General features: G+C 42.8%; 1 protein-coding gene across 1 annotated transcript in view; it reads right to left on the bottom strand.

Moving 5' to 3' along the window:
• Positions 1 to 239: 239 nt before the first annotated feature.
• LOC134569203 (complement factor H-like) overlaps positions 240 to 27,740 on the bottom strand; it is an 89,629-nt gene continuing 62,128 nt past the window's right edge. The window contains exons 2-5 of the mRNA XM_063428117.1: positions 12,237 to 12,416; positions 12,016 to 12,121; positions 4,890 to 4,966; positions 240 to 265 (exon numbers count right to left, since the gene is read on the bottom strand). Coding sequence (XP_063284187.1) covers positions 240 to 265; positions 4,890 to 4,966; positions 12,016 to 12,121; positions 12,237 to 12,416 — 389 coding nt within the window. The remainder of the gene's footprint in view (positions 266 to 4,889; positions 4,967 to 12,015; positions 12,122 to 12,236; positions 12,417 to 27,740) is intronic.

The following is a 27,740-nucleotide window of genomic DNA, read 5'->3' as shown; positions in this document are numbered from 1 at the left end:
TCCCAAGAGAGTAATAGATCCCAACTCTAGTCACTTCAGATCAATAGGAGAAGTCCTGCTAAGCTACAGATTTTGGAGAAAAAACCATAGATACAGTCACATTTCATATTATATCTTTTCAAATAATATTTTTACTAGAGGAGTGCTACAGAAATAGCAGAAATGGATACGCTTAGGTGTAATTCATCCAATTTCAAACTCTATTCCTAAAAGGCATATATTATGCACACATCTAACTGTCATACAAATATTAACAGCTTCTCCTCTAGAGAAAAAAGAAAAAAAGGTTAGACATCATAATAAAAATACAGAACAGGCTTTAAGATTTAATTGTCCATTAAAGGAAATGGCAGATCTCAAAATCCCCATTTAGACCTCTAGGGAATAACGACTTCAACTTAAACACCCACCTCATCCCTTGTTTTGCTAGTTTGTTATCCAAATTCTCCCCCCTCCAATTCCTATTAACTCTTTCAATCCCAATAAACTGGAGTTTGGTAACGTCTCCTTGATGCTTGTGTATGAAGTGCGAAGACAAAGGGTGCTCCTTGAAGCCCCTTTTGATGTTACGTAGATGCGGATGCGGATATGTATCTGTCTAGTGGATTTCCCCACATAATGCATGTTGCATGGACATGTGAGAACATAGACACAATTGGTGGTATGACACGTTATTAACTGTCCTCATCATCATCATCCTCATCATTTGTCCTTTGGGGATGTTATCCAACCAGGGACCATAATGGCAGCTATCATAAAAAATAAAAATTTGAGGGACACCGGTCAGATCCTCCAACTGTTGGAGGAGGAAGAGTGGAGGGATGGGGACGTTCTGGTTACTGCGGATGTCTCATCCCTCTACTCAATCATTCCACATCAGAAAGGCATTGAGGCCGTTAAATATTTCTTGTCCACCTCCAATTTATCCTCTAACCATCAAGCCTTTATTTTAGAGGGCTTCCATCTTATATTGACCAACAATTATTTTCACCATATGGATTCGTTTTATTTGCAGACCCTTGGAACGGCGATGGGGACTAGGTTCGCACCCAGCTATGCAAATCCATTCATGTCCCATTGGGAAGAGTTCTTCATATATGGGGGACATAGCTGGGTGCAGAATCTGGTCACCTATCGCCGTTACATCGACGATTTGTTTTGGATTTGGAGAGGCTCTAGGGAGGATCTTGCTGCATTTTTTTCGGATTTAAATTCAAACTCCTGGAGTGTTAGACTTACCATGGACCATAGTGACAGCCAGGTCAATTTTTTGGACCTGCGTATTTTTATTTCTAATAGTAAGATCTGTACTGAAACCTTCTTCAAGAAGGTAGATGTCAACAGTTTTATTTTTTATGATAGCTGCCACTATGGTCCCTGGTTGGATAACATCCCCAAAGGACAAATGATGAGGATTAAGAGAAACTGCACCAATACAGACTCTTATGAATCCCAGGTACACAAGCTAATGAATGACTTTACAGTCAAAAACTATCCAAAAGCAGTACTGGACAAGGCATATAAAGAAGCAAGCACTGTAAGTAGGGAAGATCTTCTAAAGAATGATAAAAAGCAAACTAAAGGGGGAGAAAATAGGACTAATGAGGTCCCACTTATTTTCGACTACTCAGGGAAAAGTAAAGAATTGAAGAGAATTGTAAATAAGTATTGGTTTATTTGACAGGAGGATCCTCTTCTAGATCAGATAGTCCCCAAAAAGCCTAGGATCATATACAGAGGGACACCCAGTATTAAAAATCATCTCGTGAGAAGTAGCTTTAAACAGGGTAATCGTATTAAAACCTTTCTAAATCAAGACGTGTTTTTTTTTTCAATGCAGATACTGTCTAGCTTGCAGGACCACAGGAGCCTCGAAACATGTGAAAAAAGAATTAAGAGGGGGAAACACAAAACAGACATATCAAATCAAACAGTTAATAACGTGTCATACCACCAATTGTGTCTATGTTCTCACATGTCCATGCAACATGCATTATGTGGGGAAAACCACTAGACAGATACATATCCGCATTGAGGAACATCTACGTAACATCAAAAGGGGCTTCAAGGAGCACCCTTTGTCTTCGCACTTCATACACAAGCATCAAGGAGACGTTACCAAACTCCAGTTTATTGGGATTGAAAGAGTTAATAGGAATTGGAGGGGGGAGAATTTGGGTAACAAACTAGCAAAACAAGAGATGAGGTGGGTGTTTAAGTTGAAGTCGTTATTCCCTAGAGGTCTAAATGGGGATTTTGAGATCTGCCATTTCCTTTAATGGACAATTAAATCTTAAAGCCTGTTATGTATTTTTATTATGATGTCTAACCTTTTTTTCTTTTTTCTCTAGAGGAGAAGCTGTTAATATTTGTATGACAGTTAGATGTGTGCATAATATATGCCTTTTAGGAATAGAGTTTGAAATTGGATGAATTACACCTAAGCGTATCCATTTCTGCTATTTCTGTAGCACTCCTCTAGTAAAAATATTATTTGAAAAGATATAATATGAAATGTGACTGCATCTATGGTTTTTTTCTCCAAGATCTGTAGCTTAGCAGGACTTCTCCTATTGATCTGAAGTGACTAGAGTTGGGATCTATTACTCTCTTGGGATAGATAAATATAGACCCTTATATTATATTGGGTCACTTATTGGTATGTAATAATAATGTGTGATAGTTTGGAGGTGAACACCCCTTTAAATTATGTAATTCAGCAACATTGATTTTCTTATTATTACAATATAGAAATATCCCTAGGTGAAGTTCCTGACCACACAAGCTGTATATTTTATTTATCCTGTATTTTATGATATGATTTTTAATATTTCTGTATCAATGTAGCCTTAATATAAGGACAAATCTATATATGACACTCTGTATAAGTAATCATGTGCAATAATAGGTTGGATACTAGCCCTTTAACGTTGGTTACCTGATTGAAAATTACACATGTATGGGTAAGCTGGACTTTAGATTTAAAATCCATTAGATGTATAATACCAGCCTTTCCGAGGAAACCACGCCCCCGGACCAATGAAATAACAGAGGGGGAGGAGTGAGACACTTAAAAGACAGGGCTGGAAACCAGTGACGTTGTCAGAGGAAGCCTGTGGAGGCGGGCGAAACGCGTCACGCATACGTCACGAGAGAGGCGGACCCGGAAGTGATCACGTGATCGGGACGGACAAAACCAGGAAGTGATTTTGTATCTGCTGTTTACATGCTTTTATGTGGGTAGCTATGTTAGCATAACCCACAATTCGCAAAGTAAGAGTTTTTAACCATTTATTTTTAATAAATTGTCTTTGATACTATTCAATTGGAGGTCCTGCCTCTCTCTGTCCTATATTGCACAGCTTTATCGGTATCCAGTGAGCTTGGAGCTTAATCAGTGTGGGAATCTTCCCTCTCAAGTGGAGCATTGCAAACCCAGAGCCTGGGGTTATAGGGCTCTGGTAAATGTGAGTTTTTTCCCCACATCCCCCTTTACATATTTGGATCCTATTTAGATGGTCTGCACTATTTGTTGTCATTTTCTATTTACAGATCAGTTTAGCGCGCTTTTTTGGTAAATATTTGTTCTTTAATCTGTGTGTACTTCTGTATCACTGGTTTGGAGTGCTGCCATACTGTATGCTCTATATCCTATAGCGCTGACACCCTGTTGGTTCATATTTATGAAGTTATTTATGTAATTATGTATACGGATGTATTTATATTTTTTATTATCTTTATATACACATAGATATACCATATTTACTTTAAATGTGCATTAGATTCGATGGCGCATTACATTTACAGCAACATTTTTCAGAGCGTTCACATGGCCCGTGGGGGCCTTATTTGCCGAGGGGGGACTGTCTGGGATGTCAGGCAGTCCCCCAGGACCGGGAGAAGTGTGGATTAGGTAAGTGGGCTGGACAACGGGACGTTCTATGCTGCCCGCCGGCGTTTAGGCTCGGCTCCTTAAGGACGGCATAGAACGCCTGCGGTCCTTAAGGGGTTAATGGTGACATTTTGCAGTTAGTAAGCAACTGTTATTTGCTAGTGACAGGCACTTAGCAAGTAGTGGCTGGATGGTAAATTGAAGTGAAAACATTGGAAATGAGCCCTAAATAATCAAACACAAAAATCCAGGACCTCAATAGCAAAGAGAACTGAAGACACAACTACCCAAAACTTTAAATACGATTAATAATAATCATAAAGGGACACTGTACGTACCTAAACAACTTTAGCTTAATTGATTGGTTTTGGTGTATAGATCAGCCCCTGCAGTCTGTTGGGTTTTTTTTGGTTTTGGATTTTCTCACATCTGTTGGGATTTTAGTAAACTTATTTAAAAAGTTATGTTTTATTTTTATCTTATTTATGGATTGCTCTCCTTACTATAGAGGGAAGACTCGTGAGGTTTAAACTGTCCTAACCTCCGAGCCTCCTCTTGGTTTTCAATTTTCATTTATTCACCTTCCAGCATATGATCCACACAATCTTCCTACACGTTTCTTGTAAAGGGTGATCTAATTTCCTTGAATTTCTTAAGTCCTACTCTGCTAATAGCCTGAAGGAGACTCCTGTGTGTGATTAAAGTTCGATTAACGGAGCAGGAAATAAAAAGATAAAGAAACACTAAATTGTCAGGAATACAAACATGTTTAAATGACACTATCAGTGTGAAAACACCAATTAGGTGTCCAGTACCTTTTGTCCCCCCTCTCCCCTCTCTCTTTTTTTTTTAGCTTAAAACATAATTAATGTATATGTTTTAGGTTATTGTGAATAATTTAGGAGCAATGCTTGAGTTAGTTTTGCATTACAATTTATTTTTTTGTAGCGGTATTGTTTCTTTTATGTAGATGTAAAATATTGCATAGTGCTGTTACCTTCACAGTGAGGTGGATAGTGACTCCAGCCAGTTGCAGTGCATTCTCTTGTTCTTTGTTTACTAACCATTTGATATCTGTTAAAAAAAAAAAAATAACAAGTGCAATTTTATACAGAGTGTATTACTGAATCTAACTATACGAACATAGAACACATTAAGGGGGATACTTCAATGAAGGCTTTTTTATTTATTTTTTTGCAGCAAATTCTGCCAAACATTATGGAGTAATTTTGTTCCTGTTCCTTCATACTGCCTGAAAATCATTATATGTGTTAAATAAACCTTTACAAATGTTCCCTTATTCCCTTGTTTACTTATTTTTGATTATATATCTACTTATGTATCTGTACATGCAATTTATCTTGAAGTCTGTACAATTTTGTTTTGTTATTTTTCTTGTTTTTGTTGTATTTGTAATACGTTAAGATAAAAATTTAAATAAAGAGAAATATTTAAAAATGTTCCCTGAAATGTCAGTAGCCGTGTTAAAACTGGTACAGAATAGCTCAGTTTGGGCCAGAACAGTCTAATTTGGCTGGAAATTGCTATGTATTAAATCTAAAATAAACAGAATTTCATCAGATTTGAACCACGTTAGTCCTGTTGTAGACAAGATCACAATATATGAGGCGACATAACGTGACATTACAAGTAATGTAGTAATATGGGGAGAATACAGTTCTTGATAATAGAAAGAACTGTAATATATGTGAAAGGATTATGGAGAAGCATACATTAGGAACATGGGAAATTGGAAAATATTACATACAAAAAGCTTTAATATGTGTTGTGATTTGTAAAGTCATTGTTCTGTAATAGATTTATTTACATTTTTTGTCCTGCCTATAAGCAAGAATCAACACATATCTTTTATTTCTTTAGAAATGTGCTATATATATATATATATATATATATATATATATATATATATATATATAAAAAAAAAAAGCCTTGCACTCCAACTCACATCAATACGGACCCGGTGCTTGATTGCACTGAATAGATACAAGCGAAGAAAAATCAGCACTCCCAGGATTTATCCAAAGTGAAATGTTATTTCTTTATTCCAACAGTCAACGTTTCAGTTCCTCTAGGGAACTTTCATCAGGACAGAATACTATATATATATATGCTTAATATGTCTTAATTTGTAAATATACAGCACATCTAAACTCCTTTGCAGATTATATCTTGCAGCAGATCGATTGGCCCATATGTTACCTAACTGGTCTAAACTATGTTGCATGGGATGAGAAAAAATCTGCTCCTTAATCCATATTTAGTGGACATGTCTGCATTTAACTTCCTTCTGGCTCTCAACACAGCATTTAGATTAGAAAGATTTACATGCTTTGTTCCCAGCCCTGGAATATATACGCTTAGTAGCTGAGCAACCGGTGAACCCACTATTTTTCCTCCCATCTTCCCCCCTATTACTCTTCATGTTTCTCTCACTTTTTGATTTACACAAATTACCGCGTTGATATTCATTGGAACATTGGAAAGTTTTTTCTGATGCTCTTATGTTTAAAATAATTTATTTTGTGGAATTTTAATGTATTAGTGTGACAATAATACAATCACCAATTGTATTATTGCCAGGGCCTATCTTATGGTCACAGACGCCTGGGTGAAGACATTTTCTTGGTGCCCCAATGTGGATGTAGTCAGCTTACTAACTCCTCCCCTTTGCAAATGTCCAAATATGCATGTTTCTGTGCAACAACTCCACCTCTCAATCTATAAGCCCAACTCATTTTTCTAAACACTCTCACTGAAAGAGACAAACTGACAGATGCATACTGGCAGACACACTCTCAATGACAGACACATGATCTCACTGATTTGAAACACACTCACTGACAGACAGACACACACAATCACTGACACACACACACTCAGTGACAGGCACACATACTGACACTCAAACACAATCACTGACAGACACAAACAAATTCACTAATAGACACACACTCACTGACTTAAAGACACACCTTTGCTGCATTCCGCAATGCCTGCAGTGATTGGGAAAGGTAATGGTCTTGTTTTAAGTGGGATTTCTGTGCATATATACTATTTGGAAAAAAGAGAGAGCACCGAAGTGCTTGAGTTCCCAATTAGTGGGAACAGGAGTGTGTCTGCAGAACTGATAGGGGATAACCCTTGTGTTTGTACATATATACTATTTGGCAGTGCATATCAGTTGTATAGCTTGAGGATGGCTGAGAGATTATTTTAGCATATGTGAAAAGTTTCACACACCGTCACTAACAGACACACACAGACACACACACCGACAGACACACATACTCACTGATAGACATATTCACACTGACAGAAGCACACACTCACTGACAGAAACAGACACTCACTGACAGACACACACCCTCCCTGACAGAAAGACAGACAGACAGAAACACAATCAGTGACAGACAAACTCACACAATTCATGTAACAGGTGTACAGGGGTGGGCTGGGTTAGGGTGCTGGGGGGATTTTACAGGCAATCCAGCCATTACTGGCATTCAGAATATTCCAGCAGCATTGCTATTATATTTTGTGTCTGGCAGCTAGCCAGCCAGCCACCTTTGCGGGGAGGGGGAGGGGAAGGCAGTGCGGTGCCTATCCACTGTGTATGTGCATAGGCATCTTGTCTGCCTGTCTTTCATGCTCCCTGTCTCTCATGCTCAGAAAATCAAAGGTCATGAGTAAAACGTGCAGAAAGGCCGACAGACAGGATGTCTGTGTACAAGCACAGTTTACAGGTGCCACACAGTCTCCCATTAGACATGAGGAAGGTCATGATAATGCCATCTGGGTCCTTAGGTATGTGCAGGGGATACCATCTAGGTCCTGGGGTATGTGCAGGGATGCCATCTTGGTCCTAGGGTAAATGCAGGAGATGCTAGCTGGTTCCTTTGGTAAGTGCAGGGAATGCAATCTAAAATCATGGGGTAAGTGCAGGGGATGCAAGGTATCTGGGTGCCTGAGCAAGTGCGGAGGATGCAATCAGGGTGCCTGAGCAAGTTGCTGGGGGCATAGAGATGGCACAGTCAGATATGTTAAGGGAAGAGAGATGGCACCGAGCTGTTGAGGGGAGAGCAATTGCACAGAGAGGCTGGGATCAGAGAGATGGCAGTGAGAGGCTGGTGGCAGATGGATGCACTGGCAGGCTGTTTGGGGACACAGATAGCACTGCAAGGCTTTTTGGAGGCACATATGGCTCACTGGCATGATATACACATGTTATGAATTTACTGTTCTTTGGCATAATCTACAAGGTTTATGCATTTACTGCTCGTTGGCATGATGTACTGAAATTATACATTTACTGCTCATTGGCATGGTATACAAAGTGTATGTATGTACTGCTTATTGGCATGATATACCAAGTGTATGCATTTACTTTTCATTAGTATGATATATCAATTTTATGTATTGATTGCTCATTGGCTTGATATATCAAGTATATGTATTTTCTGCTCATTGACTTGATATACAAGATTAATGCATTTACTGCTCATTGGCTCGATATACAATGTTTATGCATTTAATGTATTAATAGCATTCACATGCTGGAAAATCCTTCAGAACTGCTTTTACTAATGATTACTAAACTACACAGGACCATCAATAGCGATGGACAATAAAAGGTTGACCATAAATGAAATCTGGAGACAACCTTTAAATATGGACTACTTCTGGATCCATGATACAGTCGACTGCGGAAGCTCAATTGAGCGAAACGCGTTTAGGTACCCACTATATGGACTTTATTTTGAATTGTTTTGATTGTAATCTGTTTTAAGCTGTTTTTTATTTGGTTAAAGGACCACTCTAGGCACCCAGACCACTTCAGCTTAATGAGGTGGTCTGGGTGCCAGGTCCTTCTAGGGTTAACCCATTTTTTCATAAACATAGCAGTTTCAGAGAAACTGCTATGTTTATTAATGGGTTAAGCCTTCCCCCTATGTCCTCTAGTGGCTGTCTCACTGACAGCCGCTAGAGGCGCTTGCGTGATTCTCACTGTGAAAATCACAGTGAGAGCACGCAAGCGTCCATAGGAAAGCATTATGAATGCTTTCCTATGTGACCGGCTGAATGCGCGCGCAGCTCTTGCTGCGCGTGCGCATTCAGCCGACGGGGAGGAGAAGAGGAGGATCGGAGGAGGAGAGCAGGAGGAGAGCTCTCCGCCCAGCGCTGGAAAAAGGTAAGATTTAACCCCTTTCCCCTTTCCAGAGCCGGGCGGGAGGGGGTCCCTGAGCGTGGGGGCACCCTCAGGGCACTCTAGTGCCAGGAAAACGAGTATGCTTTCCTGGCACTAGAGTGGTCCTTTAATACACCTTTTATTGCCCAGCACTATTGATGTTCCTGTGTAATTTTTGGTTCCAGAGGGTTTTTTTTGTTTGAAAACTCCTAAATTTGCAACAGGTATTTAACCCCAGAGCTAGGATTTGAGGGCTCTGAACAAGGTGAGCTTAAGAAATGTAAGCGATATTGTAAATGAAAAGTCAGTATATCCGGAACCATTGGAGTCTTATTTCTGTTTTATCCTACATATGTATTTGTAAAACCTTTTTTATGGGAGGTGGTATGCTACCTTAAATGCATAGAAGTGCTGTTTATTGAGCCAGTAGTTACGGGTTCTGACCCATGTGAGTGGATTTTATCACCATCTATTTTAATGAGTTCTATGTACACTACCAACTGTAATATGTATATTTTTGAGTTCTTTCCCTTTTTATGTACCGTATATACTCGAGTATAAGCCGACCCGAATATAAGCCGAGGCCCCTAATTTTACCCCAAAAAATTGGGAAAACGTATTGACTCGAGTATAAGACTAGGGTGGGAAATGAAGCAGCTACTGGTAAATTTCTAAATAAAATTAGATCCTAAAAAAATTATATTAACTGAATATTTATTTACAGCGTGTGTATATAATGAATGCAGTGTGTATATGAATGCAGTGTGTGTGTATGCAGTGTGTATATAATGAATGGAGTGCAGTGTGTGTATATGAGTGCAGTGTGTGTATAATGAATGCAGTGCAGTGTGTGTGTATGAGTGCAGTGTGTATGCAGTGTGTGTATAATGAATGCAGTGCAGTGTGTGTGTATGAGTGCAGTGTGTATGAGTGCAGTGTGTATATAATGAATGCAGTGCAGTGTGTGTATGCAGTGTGTGTATGAGTGCAGTGTGTGTATATGAGTGCAGTGTGTATATGAGTGCAGTGTGTATATGAGTGTGTATAATGAATGCAGTGCAGTGTGTATATGAGTGCAGTGTGTATATAATGAATGATGAACGCAGTGTGTATGTGTGAGTGCAGTGTGTGTGTATGCAGTGTGTGTATAATGAATGCAGTGCAGTGTGTGTGTATGAGTGCAGTGTGTATGAGTGCAGTGTGTATGAATGCAGCGTGTATATAATGAATGCAGTGCAGTGTGTGTGTGTGTGTGTGTGTGTGTGTGTGTGTGTGTGTGCAGAGCATTGGTGGGGGTTGGGCATTTTATTAATTATTATTTAATTATTATCTTAATATTTTTTTTTTTTTAGGTAATTATTTTTTTATTTTATTATTAATTGTATTATTATTTTTTGTTATTATTATTTTAATATTTTTTTTTTCTTATTAGTTGTTTTATTAATATTTTTTTTTTTTCGTCCCCCCTCCCTGCCTGTTAGCTGGCCAGGGAGGGGGGCTCTCACTCCCTGGTGGTCCAGTGGATGGGCTGTAGGAGGGGGGCTGTCAGGAAGCTGTAACTTACCTTCACAGCAGCTCCTGTCAGCTCCCTTCTCTCTCCTCCGTCCGTGCAGCTCCCAGGTCAGCTTCCTCTGCAACTCTCGCGGCCGCGTGGAGCGTTGCCACGGTAACCCGTGGCAACGCTCTGACCCCGCGGCTCTCGCGAGAGTTGCAGAGGAAGCCGACCTGGGAGCTGCACGGACGGAGGAGAGAGAAGGGAGCTGACAGGAGCTGCGGTGAAGGTAAGTTACAGCTCTGCCAGCCCCCCTCTCCCCCCAGTCTGTATTATGGCAATGAAAATTGCCATAATACAGACACTCACTCGAGTATAAGACGAGTGGGAGTTTTTCAGCACAAAAAATGTGCTGAAAAACTCGTCTTATACTCGAGTATATACGGTATTTGATGTATATCTGTGATTTACATTTTTTATAAGGGTAAGCTGCATATTCATGTTTTTTTTAGTGCTTTACTTTCGCCCTTCACTTATATCACAATTGTATGTTAATTTGTGTGTGGGTATAAGGGTTTTCACACACAAGCATGTTTTTGAGCTGCTATTCACTTTAATTGTTAAGCGCTTAAACGTTCACACAATTTCACGCTAAAGAACAATAAATGTACATATTATTTCCAATTGAAAAGAAATCCAAATTTGTGAATTTTTTTCAAGATTAGTCCTGAATGAGAGACTTATATGCAAGTTTAAAAATATGACCATATATATATATATATTTATAGTCAATACAATGTTAAAAATAGATCTCCACAACAGTCAAGCCATAAGACTTGTTTTTCCCACAGAAATCACAAATTTACAACGCTGTTACTACCGCAAAGGATTCTGGAAGAATCAAATTTTTGCCTCATTCCATTTTAAACATGGATTTCTTAGAGTCTGTGTTTGCTGTATACAACAGCTTTGAAACACAACTTGGGAAAAGATGCAAAGCCAGTGAACCACTGGTGTGCAGATCTTTGTTCAACATTTTATTGACTATCCACAGACTTCAGGGGTTTTCAATCAGATTTTTTCCCCACCATACCTTTCTTGGTTTTTTATATATATTATATATATTTTATGACTTTACAATGATGGAGAGTTAAGGTCATAGTTTCTCATAATAGAGCCAAACATGTAATTCTTGTTTTTTACTCTTATTCACTGATTAGATTGTGATGACCTGAAATTTTATAGGTTCTTAATGGGCTAATCTATGCATATGCTTGCAATTGGGCTAGTACGATGTGTATATAACATGTTAATAACTACAGACAGACACTAACTCATATTTGTCGCGTGCAGTGCACTTTAATATTGTTTCTTTTCTTACACAGAGTTCACCTTGTATTGAATAACAAGTTTTATTGTACTCACCCTTCATCACAGGAGTATTCTACTACAGCACCAAATACAAATCCCTCCCCTTCCTTCAGGTCAAATGTACCAAATTCGATATCTCCAGGGTGGCCACATGATATCCCTAAAAAATAAATAAAGCACCTTAGTGTAATAATTCTGAAATAATAAAACTAATCTCTGTATTAATGTTTGTTTTGAAGATGCACATTCCCTTGATTTTCAACAAACATACTTACTTTTACATACTCCGCGAGCTATAAATTCCCAGTTGCCATCAGCACATGTTTTTTTAATAAAACCTTGACGACTGTAACCAGGTCTGCAAGTAAAAGTCACTGTTGTACCAGGAGGATACGATTCTTGGAACGTGCCTTGAAGTTCAAACTCTGGATCTCTTGGAGGTGGACCGCAGGGAACTAAAATTAAAAAAAATATGCTGTTACTCGTGCAGCTCCCACCATTCTTGTAAATATATTTAAGTAAATATAATGTTGCTGCCTGTGTTTGGCTGGGTCTACCCCAGAATAAAGAAGTGTGCCCAAAGTCATGGATATACATATCTGTATCATGTGTTCATGGAGCCATTCATAATTGACCAAGAGGAATCAAGATATTACATCATGTCCTCATGTAGCACTTTACTGGTGTACAAGGGTGACACAAAACAACAGAAAATATACAAATGTGAAGGTAGCGGTAAATGCTAAATACAATATGGAAGGGCAATGGAGTGATATGCAAAGCGAAAGATAAAAGAGATTATATGAAAATGTGGAGTTATAATAGATGTATAGCAGTGGAAATGTAGGAGAAATCATTGGGGACACTAAAGAGAGAAGGAAAGAGCAAAGGAGAAGAGAGCCAGAAAACAAAGACAAGCAATTGTAAAAGAGTACAGAAAGGAAAAGACAACAATAGGGAAAGTGAAATTGGGAAAGTGTGGAAAGGAATGTGAGAGCAGTGGACAAGAGACATTGAGTCTTCCTTGAAGTCTACTAAACTGGAAAAGATAAATAGGGATTGTGGTGAACGGGACCTCGCCACGGGCTCCTGGAGGAGCCTGCTTGCCAGCCTCCTGTCTCAGGAATATGGGCCATGCTCAAAGGCTTATAAAAGACTTGGTTCGTGAGATTCCCATGGACTGTTCGGGAACCGAACCAACCCATGAACTGTGGACCACTTCTGAGCTTATTGACCCTTGTTAACCTCTCCTGACACTTCAATCAGTTTGGGTTCTAATTGTGCGGCTGGGTGGCTACCGTTTGTAAGCACGAACGCGTGAAAACTGTATTGGCGGCCATCTTGTACGCGAGAATGCAGGCACTGGTGTTTGGGCGTCGATCTCATGGAACTAAAATCGGACATGTTTACTCCCGAACACCGCTGAAATTTGACGAACGCCTGCTTCTTTCACATCCATGTCAGGAGAGCGCCATTCGGTAGGTTTGTTCGTATGAACCATACGAACAAACGCTACCTATAAGCCAGAGTGTGCGTTTGGTATTTCTTTCACATGGAACTTCCACAAGGGACCAGCCGCTACCCCTGAATTCATGGAACTGTTTTGGGCATAGGACTATGTGTGCGGCCAGTCAGAACTTCCACAAAGTGGCATTTCCACATGACTGCATGGATCTGAGCACTATTTGGAGAACTTGGGCACTCAGATCAAGGCTATCCAGGGATGTATAGACGGTAGGGGTTCCTATGTGGGAAATGTGTATTTTTTATGTGTTTTCATATTTTGTATTGTTTTGCTGAGTCATGGTGACACTGTATTTCTTGGGCATGTTGTGGGTGTGTTTTAGGCATTTCACTGTGCTCAGATTTTGTATATAAGTGAGGCAGTTGGCTGGATTAAACAGACTACTTCTAAGCACTAAGCCTTGGATTATGCGTGGGGGGAGGGGTTGCTATACTGCTCTTACTGCTATACTGCTATACTGGTCTTCCCACTGGGAGCTGGATCCAGCGGTTGGTCCAGGATGGGAAGGGACGGCGAAATCCCAGCCAAGCTGTGGCTACTAAGAGGGGCTACGGTGGTTATTGTGTCTGGTGCGGTGCTTATAGTACTCGGTGATACTAGGAAGCATGATTGGCGGAGGTATCCAGTCAGGTGGCAGGCGATCTGCCACAGGGCGAGCACAGAAAATATGTGGCAAACTAATTTTTAAAGGGGTGGGAGATTAGTGGAAATGAAAGAAGGAAAGATAAAATGAACAGTGGAATATATTTTTGTGCATTTGGCTTGAAATAAATTTCAATTCACCAGAATTCTGGATAACCGGTGGGTCTTTCCAATGCTATAACTCCTAATCTACACGTGGAAATATAACAAAAAAACTAAATGGACAATAGACGAACAGTTTAATTAGATTTTTGTTTTAGAGTTCTGGTCCTTATGCTAAAAAAAGAGATGATGGTTCTGAAAAAAAAAGATAACTGATGGGACAGCTACTAAATGTTGATCCCCCCCCCCTCCTTTTTCCCCTCTATTGGTTACTTCTTTTCACTTGATGTGTTTACCAAATAATCAAATAATAGGAAAATGTACCTATCAGTATACAGCAAAATACACTGCTCAAAAAAATAAAGGGAACACTTTAACAACACAATGTAACTCCAAGTCAACCACACTTCTGTGAAATCAAACTGTACACTTAGGAAGCAACACTGAGTGACAATCAATTTCACATGCTGTTGTGCAAATGGGATAGACAACAGGTGGAAATTATAGGCAATTAGCAAGACACCCCCAATAAAGGAGTGGTTCTGCAGGTGGTGACCATAGACCACTTCTCAGTTCCTATGCTTCCTAGCTGATGTTTTGGTCACTTTTGAATGCTGGCGGTGCTTTCACTCTAGTGGTAGCATGAGACGGAGTCTACAACCCACACAAGTGGCTCAGGTAGTGCAGCCCATCCAGGATGGCACATCAATGCAAGCTGTGGCAAGAAGATTTGCTGTGTCTGTCAGCGTAGTGTCCAGAGCATGGGGGCGCTACCAGGAGACAGGCCAGTACATCAGGAGACGTGGAGGAGGCCATAGGAGGGCAACAACCCAGCAACAGGACCGCTACCTCCGCCTTTCTCGGGGGCGGGGCTGTCCATAGACGCGACCACGTGGTCGGCGCCATATTGGATTCGGGCGTGATGCCCGGAAGAACTACGTGCGCGGTTCCCGGCTCGCCGACGAGCAGGTAAGCTCGTGTAGTCGGTGCGGTCGTGCCGGTCGGGCACGGCCGTGAGGCTCGGCGGGCCGGTGACCGTAACAGTACCCCCCACTCGAAGACTGCGCACCGGGCGGGAAGGACCCGGCTTAAGAGGAAAGCGGTTGTGAAATGACCGGATAAGACGGGGCGCATGGACCCGGTCAGCAGGAACCCAACAACGTTCCTCGGGACCATAACCCTTCCAGTCAACGAGATAGGACAAGACACCTCTGGATAATTTGGAGTCCATGATAGAACGGACTTCATATTCTTCTTGATCACCCACTACCAAGGGCGGAGGAGGAGTGGATAACCTGGTGTAGCGATTGCAAGTAAGGGGCTTGAGCAGAGACACATGGAAAGTATTCGCAATTCTCATATGAGCCGGTAGTGCCAAAGAATAGGTCACTGGATTGATACGTTGGGTAACTCGAAAGGGACCTATGTACCGAGGGGCAAATTTCATGGACGGGACCTTAAGTTTGATATGTTTTGTGGAGAGCCACACCCTGTCACCTGGAAGATATACAGGATTAGCGCCCCGTTTTTTGTCAGCTTGGGCCTTTGCTTGTAATGAAGCTTTTTGCAGAGCTGAATGGACGGAATCCCAGGTATCATGAATTGATTCTAAACGGGTGTTCAAGGCAGGAATTTCCGTGTCTGAGAATTCAGAAGGAAAAACAGCGGGGTGATAACCCTGATTTACAAAGAATGGACTATGATTAGAAGATTCATGAGTGGCGTTGTTCCTGGCGAACTCAGCCATGGGTAAGAGCTCACACCAGTTAGACTGATTGGCATTTATAAAGCAACGTAAATAGGCTTCTAAAGACTGATTCGCCCTCTCTGCTGCTCCATTTGTTTGAGGGTGATACGCCGACGAAAAGGAGAGTTCGATGCCCAATTGCTTACAAAAGGAACGCCAAAACCTAGAAACAAACTGGGTACCTCTGTCAGATACTATGCTTTTGGGTACACCGTGCAACCGAAAGATCTCTCTCAAGAATATTTGAACTAGATCTTGAGCAGATGGTAATTTTTTAAGGGGGACAAAATGTGCCATCTTTGTGAATCTATCGATAACCATAAGGACTGTATTAAACCCGTTTGAACTGGGTAGATCCACAATGAAATCCATGGCTAAGTGGGTCCAAGGAGCACTAGGTATGGGCAGTGGTTGTAACAGTCCAGGAGGCGATCTAGGAGGAACTTTAGAAACGGCACATATTTGACATGCCCCAACATATTCTTTGATATCATTTCTAAGAGCAGGCCACCAAAACCTCCGGGAGATGGCAGAGAGAGTTTTATGGACTCCAGGATGGCCTGCTGTGAGGTTGTCATGGAACAAATCTAGTACCTTCTTTCGAAACTGAGGTGACACATACAGTTTGTCCGGAGGTTTTCCCACAGGTGCCTGAGTTGATCTGCTATTATGGCACAGAAGAGTGGAGAAGACACTTCGGAAACTGTAGTGGCAATGAGGCATTCAGGAGGTATAATAGGATATATCACCTGTTCCGGAACTTCATCTGTCTCAAACTGCCTAGAAAGCGCATCTGCCTTGGTGTTTTTAGTACCAGGCCTGTACGTAATTATGAAATTGAATCGAGAGAGGAACAATGACCATCTAGCCTGACGAGAAGACAGTCTCTTAGCGTCCCCAATATAAGCCAAATTCTTATGATCAGTAAAGATCAAAAGTGGCTCTTTGGAACCTTCCAAGAGATGCCTCCATTCCTTAAGGGCAAGTACAATGGCCAAAAGTTCCCTATTCCTTATGTCATAATTCTTCTCTGCAGGTGTGAGTTTGCGAGAGTAAAATCCACAGGGATGCAAAGGTGTATCAGGACTTTCTCTTTGAGACAGAATGGCTCCAACTCCTGTCTCTGATGCATCCACCTCTAGGATAAATGGTTTGGTTGGATCAGGATGGGTCAGGACAGGTGCTGAAAAAAATAAAGATTTTAACAGTTCAAATGCCTCTCTTGCTTCTTTGGGCCAAGATATACAATTTGCTCCTTTTTTGGTTAAATTGGTTATAGGGGAAATCACGGAGGAAAATCCCTTTATGAATTTGCGGTAGTAATTCGCAAAACCTATAAAGCGTTGAGTGGCTTTAAGGCCCTTGGGTAATGGCCACTGTAAGACTGCCTCCAGTTTGCGGGGATCCATCTGGAAACCAGACGGAGATATAATGTATCCAAGGAATTGTATCTCTGTTTGGTCAAACTGGCATTTCTCCAGTTTACAGTAAAGGCCGTTCTGTAACAGGGTTTTCAGTACAATTCTCACATGTTCGTGATGTGTCTCTAGGTCTGGGGAATAGATGAGAATGTCGTCCAAGTACACTAGAACGAACATGTGAAGGTACTCTCTTAGGACATCGTTAATAAAATCCTGGAATACCGCTGGAGCGTTACATAATCCAAACGGCATAACCAGGTATTCGTAATGTCCCATTCTGGTGTTAAATGCGGTCATCCATTCGTGACCGTCCTTAATCCTGACTAGATTGTATGCACTTCGGAGATCGAGCTTGGTAAAGACTCGAGCTCCCTTCAATCTGTCAAACAGCTCTGATATAAGGGGAATAGGGTAGGCATTTTTTATGGTAATCCTATTCAAACCCCTATAATCAATACAGGGACGTAGGTCTCCTTCTTTTTTAGAGACAAAGAAGAATCCAGCCCCGGCTGGTGAGGAGGACCTACGGATATGACCCTTTCTGAGAGCATCCTTAATATATTCCTCCAAACAAAGATTTTCCTGGGGGGACAAGGCATAGACTCCTCCCTTGGGAGGCATAGTCCCTGGTAATAAGTTTATGGTACAGTCATAAGGTCTATGAGGAGGTAACCCTTCTGACTGGACCTTGTTAAATACCTCTTTCAAATCCATATACTGCGGTGGAATTTGTGTGGTCAAGGGAGGTGCAACAGGAACATTAATGGTACCAATAGGTTGTGGGATTTGCTTAAAGCAAACACCTTTGCATCTCTCACCCTAACTCACAATCTCTCCTTCAATCCAATCCAAACGTGGATTGTGTTTCAGGAGCCAAGGGAAACCGAGTATTATCGGAACTGTAGGTGAAGATATGATTTGAAAGGTCATTTCTTCAGAGTGGAGAATACCCACTGAAACAGTGATTGGCAGAGTTTCGTGTGTGATGAAAGGCTGGGTAAGAGGCCTTCCATCAATGGCCTCGACTGCTATAGGTTTCTCTTTATGTCTTAAGGGCAGGAGATGTTTTGCAGAGAATTCTTTGTCTAGGAAATTCTCCGCTGCCCCAGAGTCAATCATAGCCTCACACTGAACAGTAGTGTTCTTGAAAGATAAGGTTATTTTGACAAGGAAACGGTTCTTAGTCAATTTAGGGGACATATACATCACACCTAAGGTCGGTCCCCGTACATGCCTTAGGTGTGCAAGTTTTCTGGCCGAACCGGGCATGACGATCTTAGATGTCCCTTCTTGCCACAATACATACATAACCCCTCGTTACGTCTGTGTTGTCTCTCTGTCTCAGTGAGTTTAGTGCTACCCAATTGCATGGGTTCAGGTTCTGGAAGAGGCGTTTGGCTACTCACCACTGGGTTAGAGAAACGAGGAGCTATGGACAAATTAGAACGTCTGTTACGTTGTTTGTTTTTCTGTCTCTCTCTGAGCCGGTTATCAATGTCTATCATGTAGGCAATAAACTCATTAAGATTAACCGGAAGGTCTCTAGCTGCAGTCTCATCTTGTATACTCTCAGCTAGACCTTCTGAGAAAGCAGCCACCAGACCACTATTGGTCCAATCAACCTCAGACGCTAATGTCCTGAACTCTATTGCATAATCGGCTACAGAACGACTGCCTTGCTTGATTCTCATAAGGGCTTTGGCAGCGTTCTTCTCCCTGCCTTTAGGTTCAAACGTAGCCCTAAAGGCCGTAAGAAAGGTACTGTAATCACGGGCTACTGCGTCACCACTTTCCCATAAGGGGTTAGCCCAGGTCAAGGCTTTTCCAGTTAATTGGTTCATCAGATAGCCTATTTTAGATCTATCTGTTGGGAATGAACCTGGGGAGGCCTCAAAGTGGTATTCAATTTGGTTTAAAAAACCTCTGAATTCCTTAGAATCACCTCCATAGCGAGGGGGCGGTGACAAGGTTATGGACGGTGGTTTATGTGGTACGGGAACCACTACAGGTGGCGGAACCACAGGTGGTACAGGAGGGACCTCTAAATAGGCAGTCCTCTGGAGCAAGGTCTGAAATGTCTGGGCAAATTGGTCTAACCTGTGGTCCATATCCTCCACCCTATTTTCACAGGCGATCATATGTTTGCATAGTTCTGCAGGATCCATGGCCATGTCGTAATGTCACGACTAGTAATGTGGTCCAGCACGCAGAAACTATGTAAACATATACATAAGTAAGAAAAGGAAAATAACAGGATAGAGCGTAAACCGGACCTTAGAATGGCCGGACTAATACGCTAGAGACAGAGAATGGTCAAAGGGAAAGCCGAGGTCAAGGAAGCCAGAAAATACTCAATACCGATAAGACAAGCCAAGTCAGGGAAACCAGAGATCAGAATAACCAGGGAAACGCCAAGGATCAGGATACCAGGAAATCAGAAACACGAGAATAGCACTTTCAGGAAACCAGGAAACTGAAACCACGACATGGCAAAGTACTGGGGTGAATTAGGGGTTTAAATACCCCTCTCTAAGCTATGATTGGTCAGAGGGCGACCTCTGACCCCAGAACGTGCGTGTGCGTTGACGTCGTGACGTCACGCACACGTTAGTATAATTCTCGGGGGCGGGGCTGTCCATAGACGCGACCACGTGGTCGGCGCCATATTGGATTCGGGCGTGATGCCCGGAAGAACTACGTGCGCGGTTCCCGGCTCGCCGATGAGCAGGTAAGCTCGTGTCGGGCACGGCCGTGAGGCTCGGCGGGCCGGTGACCGCAACAGTGGGAGAGGAAGCAGAGAAGAGAGATTACAGCAGCCCCAATGGACCCAAGGGTAAGCCTATCCACTCCATTTTTCCCCAAAGGTAGGACAGCTGGGTGGATTTATATTAAATACATTTAAAAAAAATAATGATAATATATATATATATATATATATGTGTATATATATTTATATATATATATTTATATATGTATATATATTTTTGGAATGTGTGTGAGAGTGGCGTGTGTCTGTCTTAGAGTGTGTGCGTGTGTATGTCTGTTAGAGCGTCTGCCTGAGAGTCTGTCTGTCTATCTGTCTGTCTAATAGTGTTTTTACTCACCTTTTTTCCCATGCTATGCTGGTCTCACCATGGCTGTCCCCACCTACATGGCTAAGATAGTCAATCTTAATGATCTTAGCCAAGCCAATGCTGTACCGTAGGAAAGCATTGGGTGGGCTATTGCTTGTGCGCTAATTAGCATCTCCTCATAGAGATGCATTTATTCAATGCATCTCTATGGGGAACATTCAGCGCTTCCATGCAGTGTGTGGAAATGCTGAACATAATTGCTGCACACTGTGCAGTACTGGAACAGGAATCGCCTCTAGTGGCCGCCTGAGTTACTTGGCAGCAATGTAAACACTGCCTTTTCTCGAAAATGGCAGTGTTTACATTAAAAAACCTGCAAGGGCATTCATCTATAGTGGTTCTGGTTACTATAGTGTCCTTTTAACCCCTTAAGGACCTCGCCATGCTATGCCGTCCTTGGGGACCTGCCTCTAAATGCCGGGGGGGGGGGGGGAGGGGTGGGGGTGGCATAGCACGTCCCCGCCGTCCTATGTACTTACTCTGTCGCCAGCGATCCCACGCCAGTGTTCGCGGGGTGGGTACTCACCTGGCAGCCCAGGGAGTCCACCTCCTTCCTCCCTGGGCCATGTGATCGCGAGGTCCTTGCGAGGACCTCACGATCACATGGACGGCGTAGACAGTGTAAAATTAAATAATATATACCTAGATCATATTTATATTTATTATATATATGATCTAAGTATATATATATATATACACATATACATACATACACACACATAAAAACACATACACTGTCTAAGTGTATTTTAATATTAATATATATATAATTATATATATATTAATATCAAAATACACGTAGAATGATATTGAATATATATATATATATATATAATATAAAATAAATATGTAAATACGTAAAAAAATTATATATGTGTAAATTAATTCTAACTGTATTTGAAAATTAATATATATATATATTGATATCAAAATACATGTAGAACAAAATAATATTGTGGTGGAATCTCGGTAAAAATAAATTTAGTAGGCCGAGATTACCACGTGGTATGTGTACGTGCATATACTGGTGTATCGGTCGGTTGGTTGCATGTGGCAAAGATACAATCAGTAGTGTACGGAGCATGTGCAAGGATACAGGATATAGTATTCCCCTCCTCCATTGTGCTGGGCAAGCCATGTGGTCAAACAGGAAGTTAGTTCTTGTTCGATTGATTGGGTAAGAGTATGTGTGGGTGGAGCTTATTATGGGTGGAGTTACATGACTATATAAGGAACCTACACTATTGTTCGGGGCTCAGATCTTGTTGTATTTTGGTGACATTAGTCCCTCTGAGTCCCGGTCGGTGAATCGAATAAAGAATCTCTTCCTTCCTGAAGAAACCTGTGTCCATCTCTCTGTGCTTGGCTTCCGTCAGTTTCTCCGGTATCATTTGGTGCATTGGCCGGGAAGCTCATCGTTCAACGGTAGCTGAGAAGCAGAGGCGTGAGACGGACTATCTTTGCCCACGCTCTCTACGGCTGCACCCCTGAACTTCTGCGTGGACCTCCCTTCGTCTCGGCGCCACTGGTCTTGTCAGGGTACCTGAAGTCTCTACCTCCGAGAGAGGTAGAGACTTAGACGTTCATCCGTCCGGACGCCATGTTTCCTCTGTTCCTCGCGGTCGACCCGGTCACATAAACGCCGGCCGCGAGGGAGTCTCTTCCTTATGTAGCATGGTGCCCGGAGGCCGACGTCATCACGCCAATCCGGAACGACCTGTCACTCAGTCCGAGACAGACTAATCAGGTTTCGTCGGAGGCGTGTCTATCCTCTCTAGCCAGGGTATTTAAACATACTTTGCCCTGTTGCTCATTGCCCTGTCGTGGTTCTAGCCTGTCTAGTCACACAGTGCTCTGGTGTTTCTCAGTTATCCTTTTGGTTTCGACCCGGCTTGTTTCACTTACTCTGTTTACCTCCGTTATCCTTGACCCGGCTTGTTCCTCGCTTACCTGTCTTCTCGTTCCCTCGACCTCGGCTTGTCTCTGACCATTCTCTATACTCTCTGTACGTTAGCCCGGCCATTCTAAGGACCGGTATACGTACCCTGTACCTGTTTGTACTTTGCGTGTTGGATCCCTGTCCCGATCCTGACATTACGACAGGGCAAATGGATCCTGCAGGTACAAACAGTCAGGTTGGTTCCTCTGATTCCAGGTTTGACGCCATGGAACACAGAATGGACCAAATGGCCTTAGCACTACAGGCATTGTTGTCTCGTGCTAATAATCCTCCAGAGGAGACGCGTCCTACTTCTATTTCCTCTGTAGGTTCAGGCCTAGAGGTAGCTACTGTAGGTGCCTCTTCCCGTGTTACTCCACCTGTACGTTATGGTGGGTCACCTGAGAAGTGTCGTGGTTTTTTAAACCAGATCAGCATTCACTTTGAATTGCAACCTCGCTCCTATCCTACCGATAGGGCAAAGGTTGGGTTTATTATCACCTTACTCATTGAGAAAGCTCTGAGATGGGCTAACCCATTATGGGAGAACGATAACCCGTTGGTATACAATTATACTGCCTTTGTAGCTGCTTTTAGAAGAACTTTTGACCCCCCTGGTAGAAAGGTCAATGCAGCCAGATTACTGTTGCGCCTGAGACAGGAGAACCGAACATTAGTGGATTATGCACTAGAGTTCAGGTCTCTGGCGTCAGAAGTTAAGTGGAATGAACAGGCTTATATGGATGTATTCTTGAACGGGTTATCAGATGTTATCCTTGACGAAATTGCTACTAGGGAGCTACCAGAGAATTTAGAGGACTTAATTTCGTTCATTTCTCGTATTGATGAACGTATAAGAGAGAGACAGAACACTCGAGAGAGGAACCTAAGACCTGCCTTTAAATTAGCACCCGCATTTCTAAGTCCTGAGTCCAATACCTCACTAATTCCTGAACCTATGCAGATAGGCAATACTCATCTCTCAGAAGAGGAGAGACTGTACAGGAGAAGGGAGGGATTGTGTATGTATTGTGGAGTCAGAGGTCATTTACGCCTGAATTGTCCTGTTCGCTCGGGAAACGCCCGCACCTAAGTTTCTCTAGAGGACAGGCCTTGGGTGTTTCTATTTTGTCCTCTACGCATAATTACAAAAATCACAGGCTTTTACTACCAGTTTCTTTAACATGGAAGAAGGAAGTACTTAAGACCCTGGCATTGATAGATTCCGGCGCTGCTGAGAATTTTATCGATCAAGCCTTTGCCACTAAGCACACTATTCCTTCCCAGTTAAGAGAGACCCCCTTGGCCGTTGAGGCCATTGATGGTAGACCACTACTCGAGCCTGTTATTACTCGTGAGACTATATCCATGAGCCTGTCTGTTGGTATCTTACACGAGGAGAGTATATCTCTTATGCTTATTTCGTCCCCTTCCGTTCCCATAGTCCTGGGGTATCCATGGTTAAAGAGACATAACCCTACTATCGATTGGGAGTTAGGGGAGATACTCTCGTGGGGTCAGGGTTGTCAGGAGAGGTGTTTACAGAAGGTATCCCCTTTGGCTGTAATTTACACACCTGACACTACTACCCAGCCTAAAGAGAGACAGATACCTCCTTTGTACATGGACTTAAAGGCAGTATTCGATAAAAAGAACGCTGATACACTACCTCCACACAGGTCCTTTGATTGTAAAATTAACCTATTACCTGGTACCATGCCTCCTAGGGGCAATGTATACCCTCTATCCACTAAAGAGAATGCTGTTTTAGAGGAGTATATTCAGGAGAATTTAGACAAGGGATTTATCAGGAGATCCTCATCTCCTGCCGGGGCTGGGTTCTTTTTTGTTAAGAAGAAGGATGGGTCACTCAGACCTTGTATCGATTATCGAGGGTTGAATAAAATAACCATCAGGAATGCCTATCCTATCCCCTTGATTACAGAACTCTTTGATCGGTTAAAGGGCTCTAAGATTTTCACCAAGTTGGACCTCAGAGGGGCGTACAACTTGGTGAGAATTCAGCAAGGCCATGAGTGGAAGACAGCGTTTAATACCCGCTATGGTCATTATGAGTATACGGTCATGCCTTTTGGTCTCTGTAACGCACCTGCAGTTTTCCAAGATTTGATTAACGAAGTTCTTAGGGAATTTCAACATGATTGTGTTATTGTCTACCTGGATGACATACTCATACACTCTAAAGAGATTGAGACCCACCATCGACAAGTCAGACAGGTATTACACAAACTTTTACAACATGGTTTGTACTGTAAACTTGAGAAATGCAGTTTTGACCAGACCCAGATAGACTTTCTTGGATACGTGATTTCTGGGGAGGGCTTTAAGATGGATCCTGACAAACTCCAGTCTATTTTAGATTGGCCATTGCCTCAGGGACTCAAAGCTATTCAGAGATTTATTGGCTTCTCTAATTATTATAGACGCTTCATTAAGGGCTACTCGTCTATTATTGCGCCCATCACCAATATGACCAAACAAGGGGCGGATACTAAGACATGGTCTACTGATGCTCTAGCTGCTTTCAAGAGTCTCAAAGAACTTTTTGCTTCTGCTCCAATACTAGTCCATCCGGATACGACCTTACCGTTCCTGCTCGAGGTCGATGCCTCTGAGACAGGAGTAGGGGCGGTTCTGTCACAAAGATTGGGGGTAGATAAACCATTGCACCCATGTGGTTTTTTTTCTAAGAAACTTTCGGGCCCTGAGAGCAGATATGACATCGGCGACAGAGAACTCTTAGCAGTCATTAAGGCCTTAAAGGAATGGAGACATTTATTAGAGGGAACCTTACACCCTATTACTATCCTGACGGACCACAAGAATTTGTCCTACATTGGGGAGGCTAAGCGCCTGTCCTCTAGGCAGGCTCGTTGGTCCTTATTCCTGACTCACTTCAACTATGTGCTGACTTATAGACCTGGTTCAAAAAATTCTAAAGCCGATGCCTTATCTCGCCAGTATGAACCTTCTACTGTACCTGAGCCGGTCCTTTCCTCTATAGTTCCGAAATGCAATATTGTTGCTAATACGAATCTCAGGATTCATTCTCCGTTACTGGCCGAGATCGTTAAGCTACAACATTTAGCACCTAGACAGACTCCTGTGGGTCGACATTTCGTTCCTCCTGCTCTTCAACTGGAACTGTTGCGGTGTTTCCATAACAGCAAGATGGCGGGACATCCTGGTATTCGCAAGACTTTTGCGTTGATCTCTAAGGATTTCTGGTGGCCTGCTTTACGTAGGGATACTAAAGATTTAATCGCTGCATGTGAGGTTTGTACTAAGACCAAACAACCTCATACGCTTCCTTGTGGATTCCTGCACCCCTTAGAAGTTCCAGAGAAACCGTGGTCCTGCTTGGCCATGGACTTTATTGTCGATCTACCTATCTCTAAAAAACAGACTGTTATCCTCACCGTGGTTGACAGATTCACTAAGATGGCACACTTCATTCCTCTGCCTAAACTTCCATCTTCTCCCGAATTGGCCGAGATATTCGCTAGGGAGATTTTTCGCCTACATGGGATACCCTCTCAAATTGTGTCTGACAGAGGTTCCCAATTTATTTCCCGTTTTTGGAGGTCCTTCTGTTCGCAACTTGGTATCAAATTGAACTTTTCTTCTGCCTATCACCCTCAGTCTAATGGAGCTGCTGAACGTACCAACCAGAAAATTGAACAATATTTGCGATGTTTTGTTTCCGAACACCAGGATGATTGGGTCGGTTTGATTCCTTGGGCAGAGTTTGCACACAACAATCTCGTTTGCGATTCTACTCATTCTAGCCCCTTCTTCATGAATTATGGCTTTCACCCGTCTATTCTTCCTTCGGCTTCTCCTTCCCAGGGGGTGCCGTCGGTTGATGTTCATGTTGCTAATTTGAGGAAGTTGTGGGATCAAACTCGGCAAATCCTTACGCACAATTCTATGCTGGTTAAGAAACATGCTGATAAACGTAGAAGGGCGGCTCCGCTCTTTGTTCCGGGTGATAGGGTATGGTTGAGCACGAGGAACATCCGTTTAAAGGTGCCCTCCATGAAGTTCGCTCCCCGTTATATTGGACCTTACAGGGTGTTGTCTCGTATCAATCCAGTTGCGTATCGTCTAGCTCTTCCTGATACCTTACGCATCCCTAACTCGTTTCATGTGTCGTTGCTGAAACCTCTTATTTGTAACAGGTTCTCCTCCACAACAGCCCCTCCTTGTCCTGTTCAGGTGGAGGGTCAGGAGGAGTATGAGGTTAACTCTATTATTGATTCTCGTATCTCCCGGGGGAAAGTACAATATCTGGTCGATTGGAAGGGATACGGTCCTGAGGAGAGGAGTTGGGTACCTCAGGAGGATGTTCATGCTCCTCGTCTCCGCAGGGCGTATCACTCTCGCTTTCCATCTCGTCCCGGTTCTTTCCGCCCGGTGGGCGTATCTGAGGGGGGGGGGGTACTGTCAGGGTACCTGAAGTCTCTACCTCCGAGAGAGGTAGAGACTTAGACGTTCATCCGTCCGGACGCCATGTTTCCTCTGTTCCTCGCGGTCGACCCGGTCACATAAACGCCGGCCGCGAGGGAGTCTCTTCCTTATGTAGCATGGTGCCCGGAGGCCGACGTCATCACGCCAATCCGGAACGACCTGTCACTCAGTCCGAGACAGACTAATCAGGTTTCGTCGGAGGCGTGTCTATCCTCTCTAGCCAGGGTATTTAAACATACTTCGCCCTGTTGCTCATTGCCCTGTCGTGGTTCTAGCCTGTCTAGTCACACAGTGCTCTGGTGTTTCTCAGTTATCCTTTTGGTTTCGACCCGGCTTGTTTCACTTACTCTGTTTACCTCCGTTATCCTTGACCCGGCTTGTTCCTCGCTTACCTGTCTTCTCGTTCCCTCGACCTCGGCTTGTCTCTGACCATTCTCTATACTCTCTGTACGTTAGCCCGGCCATTCTAAGGACCGGTATACGTACCCTGTACCTGTTTGTACTTTGCGTGTTGGATCCCTGTCCCGATCCTGACAGGTCTGTTGTCCAGGAGATCATCGGCCTCTACGTAGTAAGTGCTGGGGTGTCCCCTTCGATGAGTGTGAACTCAGGTTCAGGAACGAGGAGGTAAGACGACCACTGTTTTAGATGGTGGACCCACTAGGGGTATTGGATACCGATTGTGCGGTAGGCCCATAAGGGGTTATTTGGAATCTGCCCCCTCCAGTGGAGGGAAGGAGCGAAGGCGCACCGCTCAATTAAACGCCCTGTAGTCAGC

The sequence above is a fragment of the Pelobates fuscus genome, chromosome 7 (assembly GCF_036172605.1).
Source record: "Pelobates fuscus isolate aPelFus1 chromosome 7, aPelFus1.pri, whole genome shotgun sequence".
Taxonomy (NCBI): Eukaryota; Metazoa; Chordata; class Amphibia; order Anura; family Pelobatidae; genus Pelobates; species Pelobates fuscus.
This window is presented reverse-complemented; position numbering and strand designations above follow the sequence as displayed.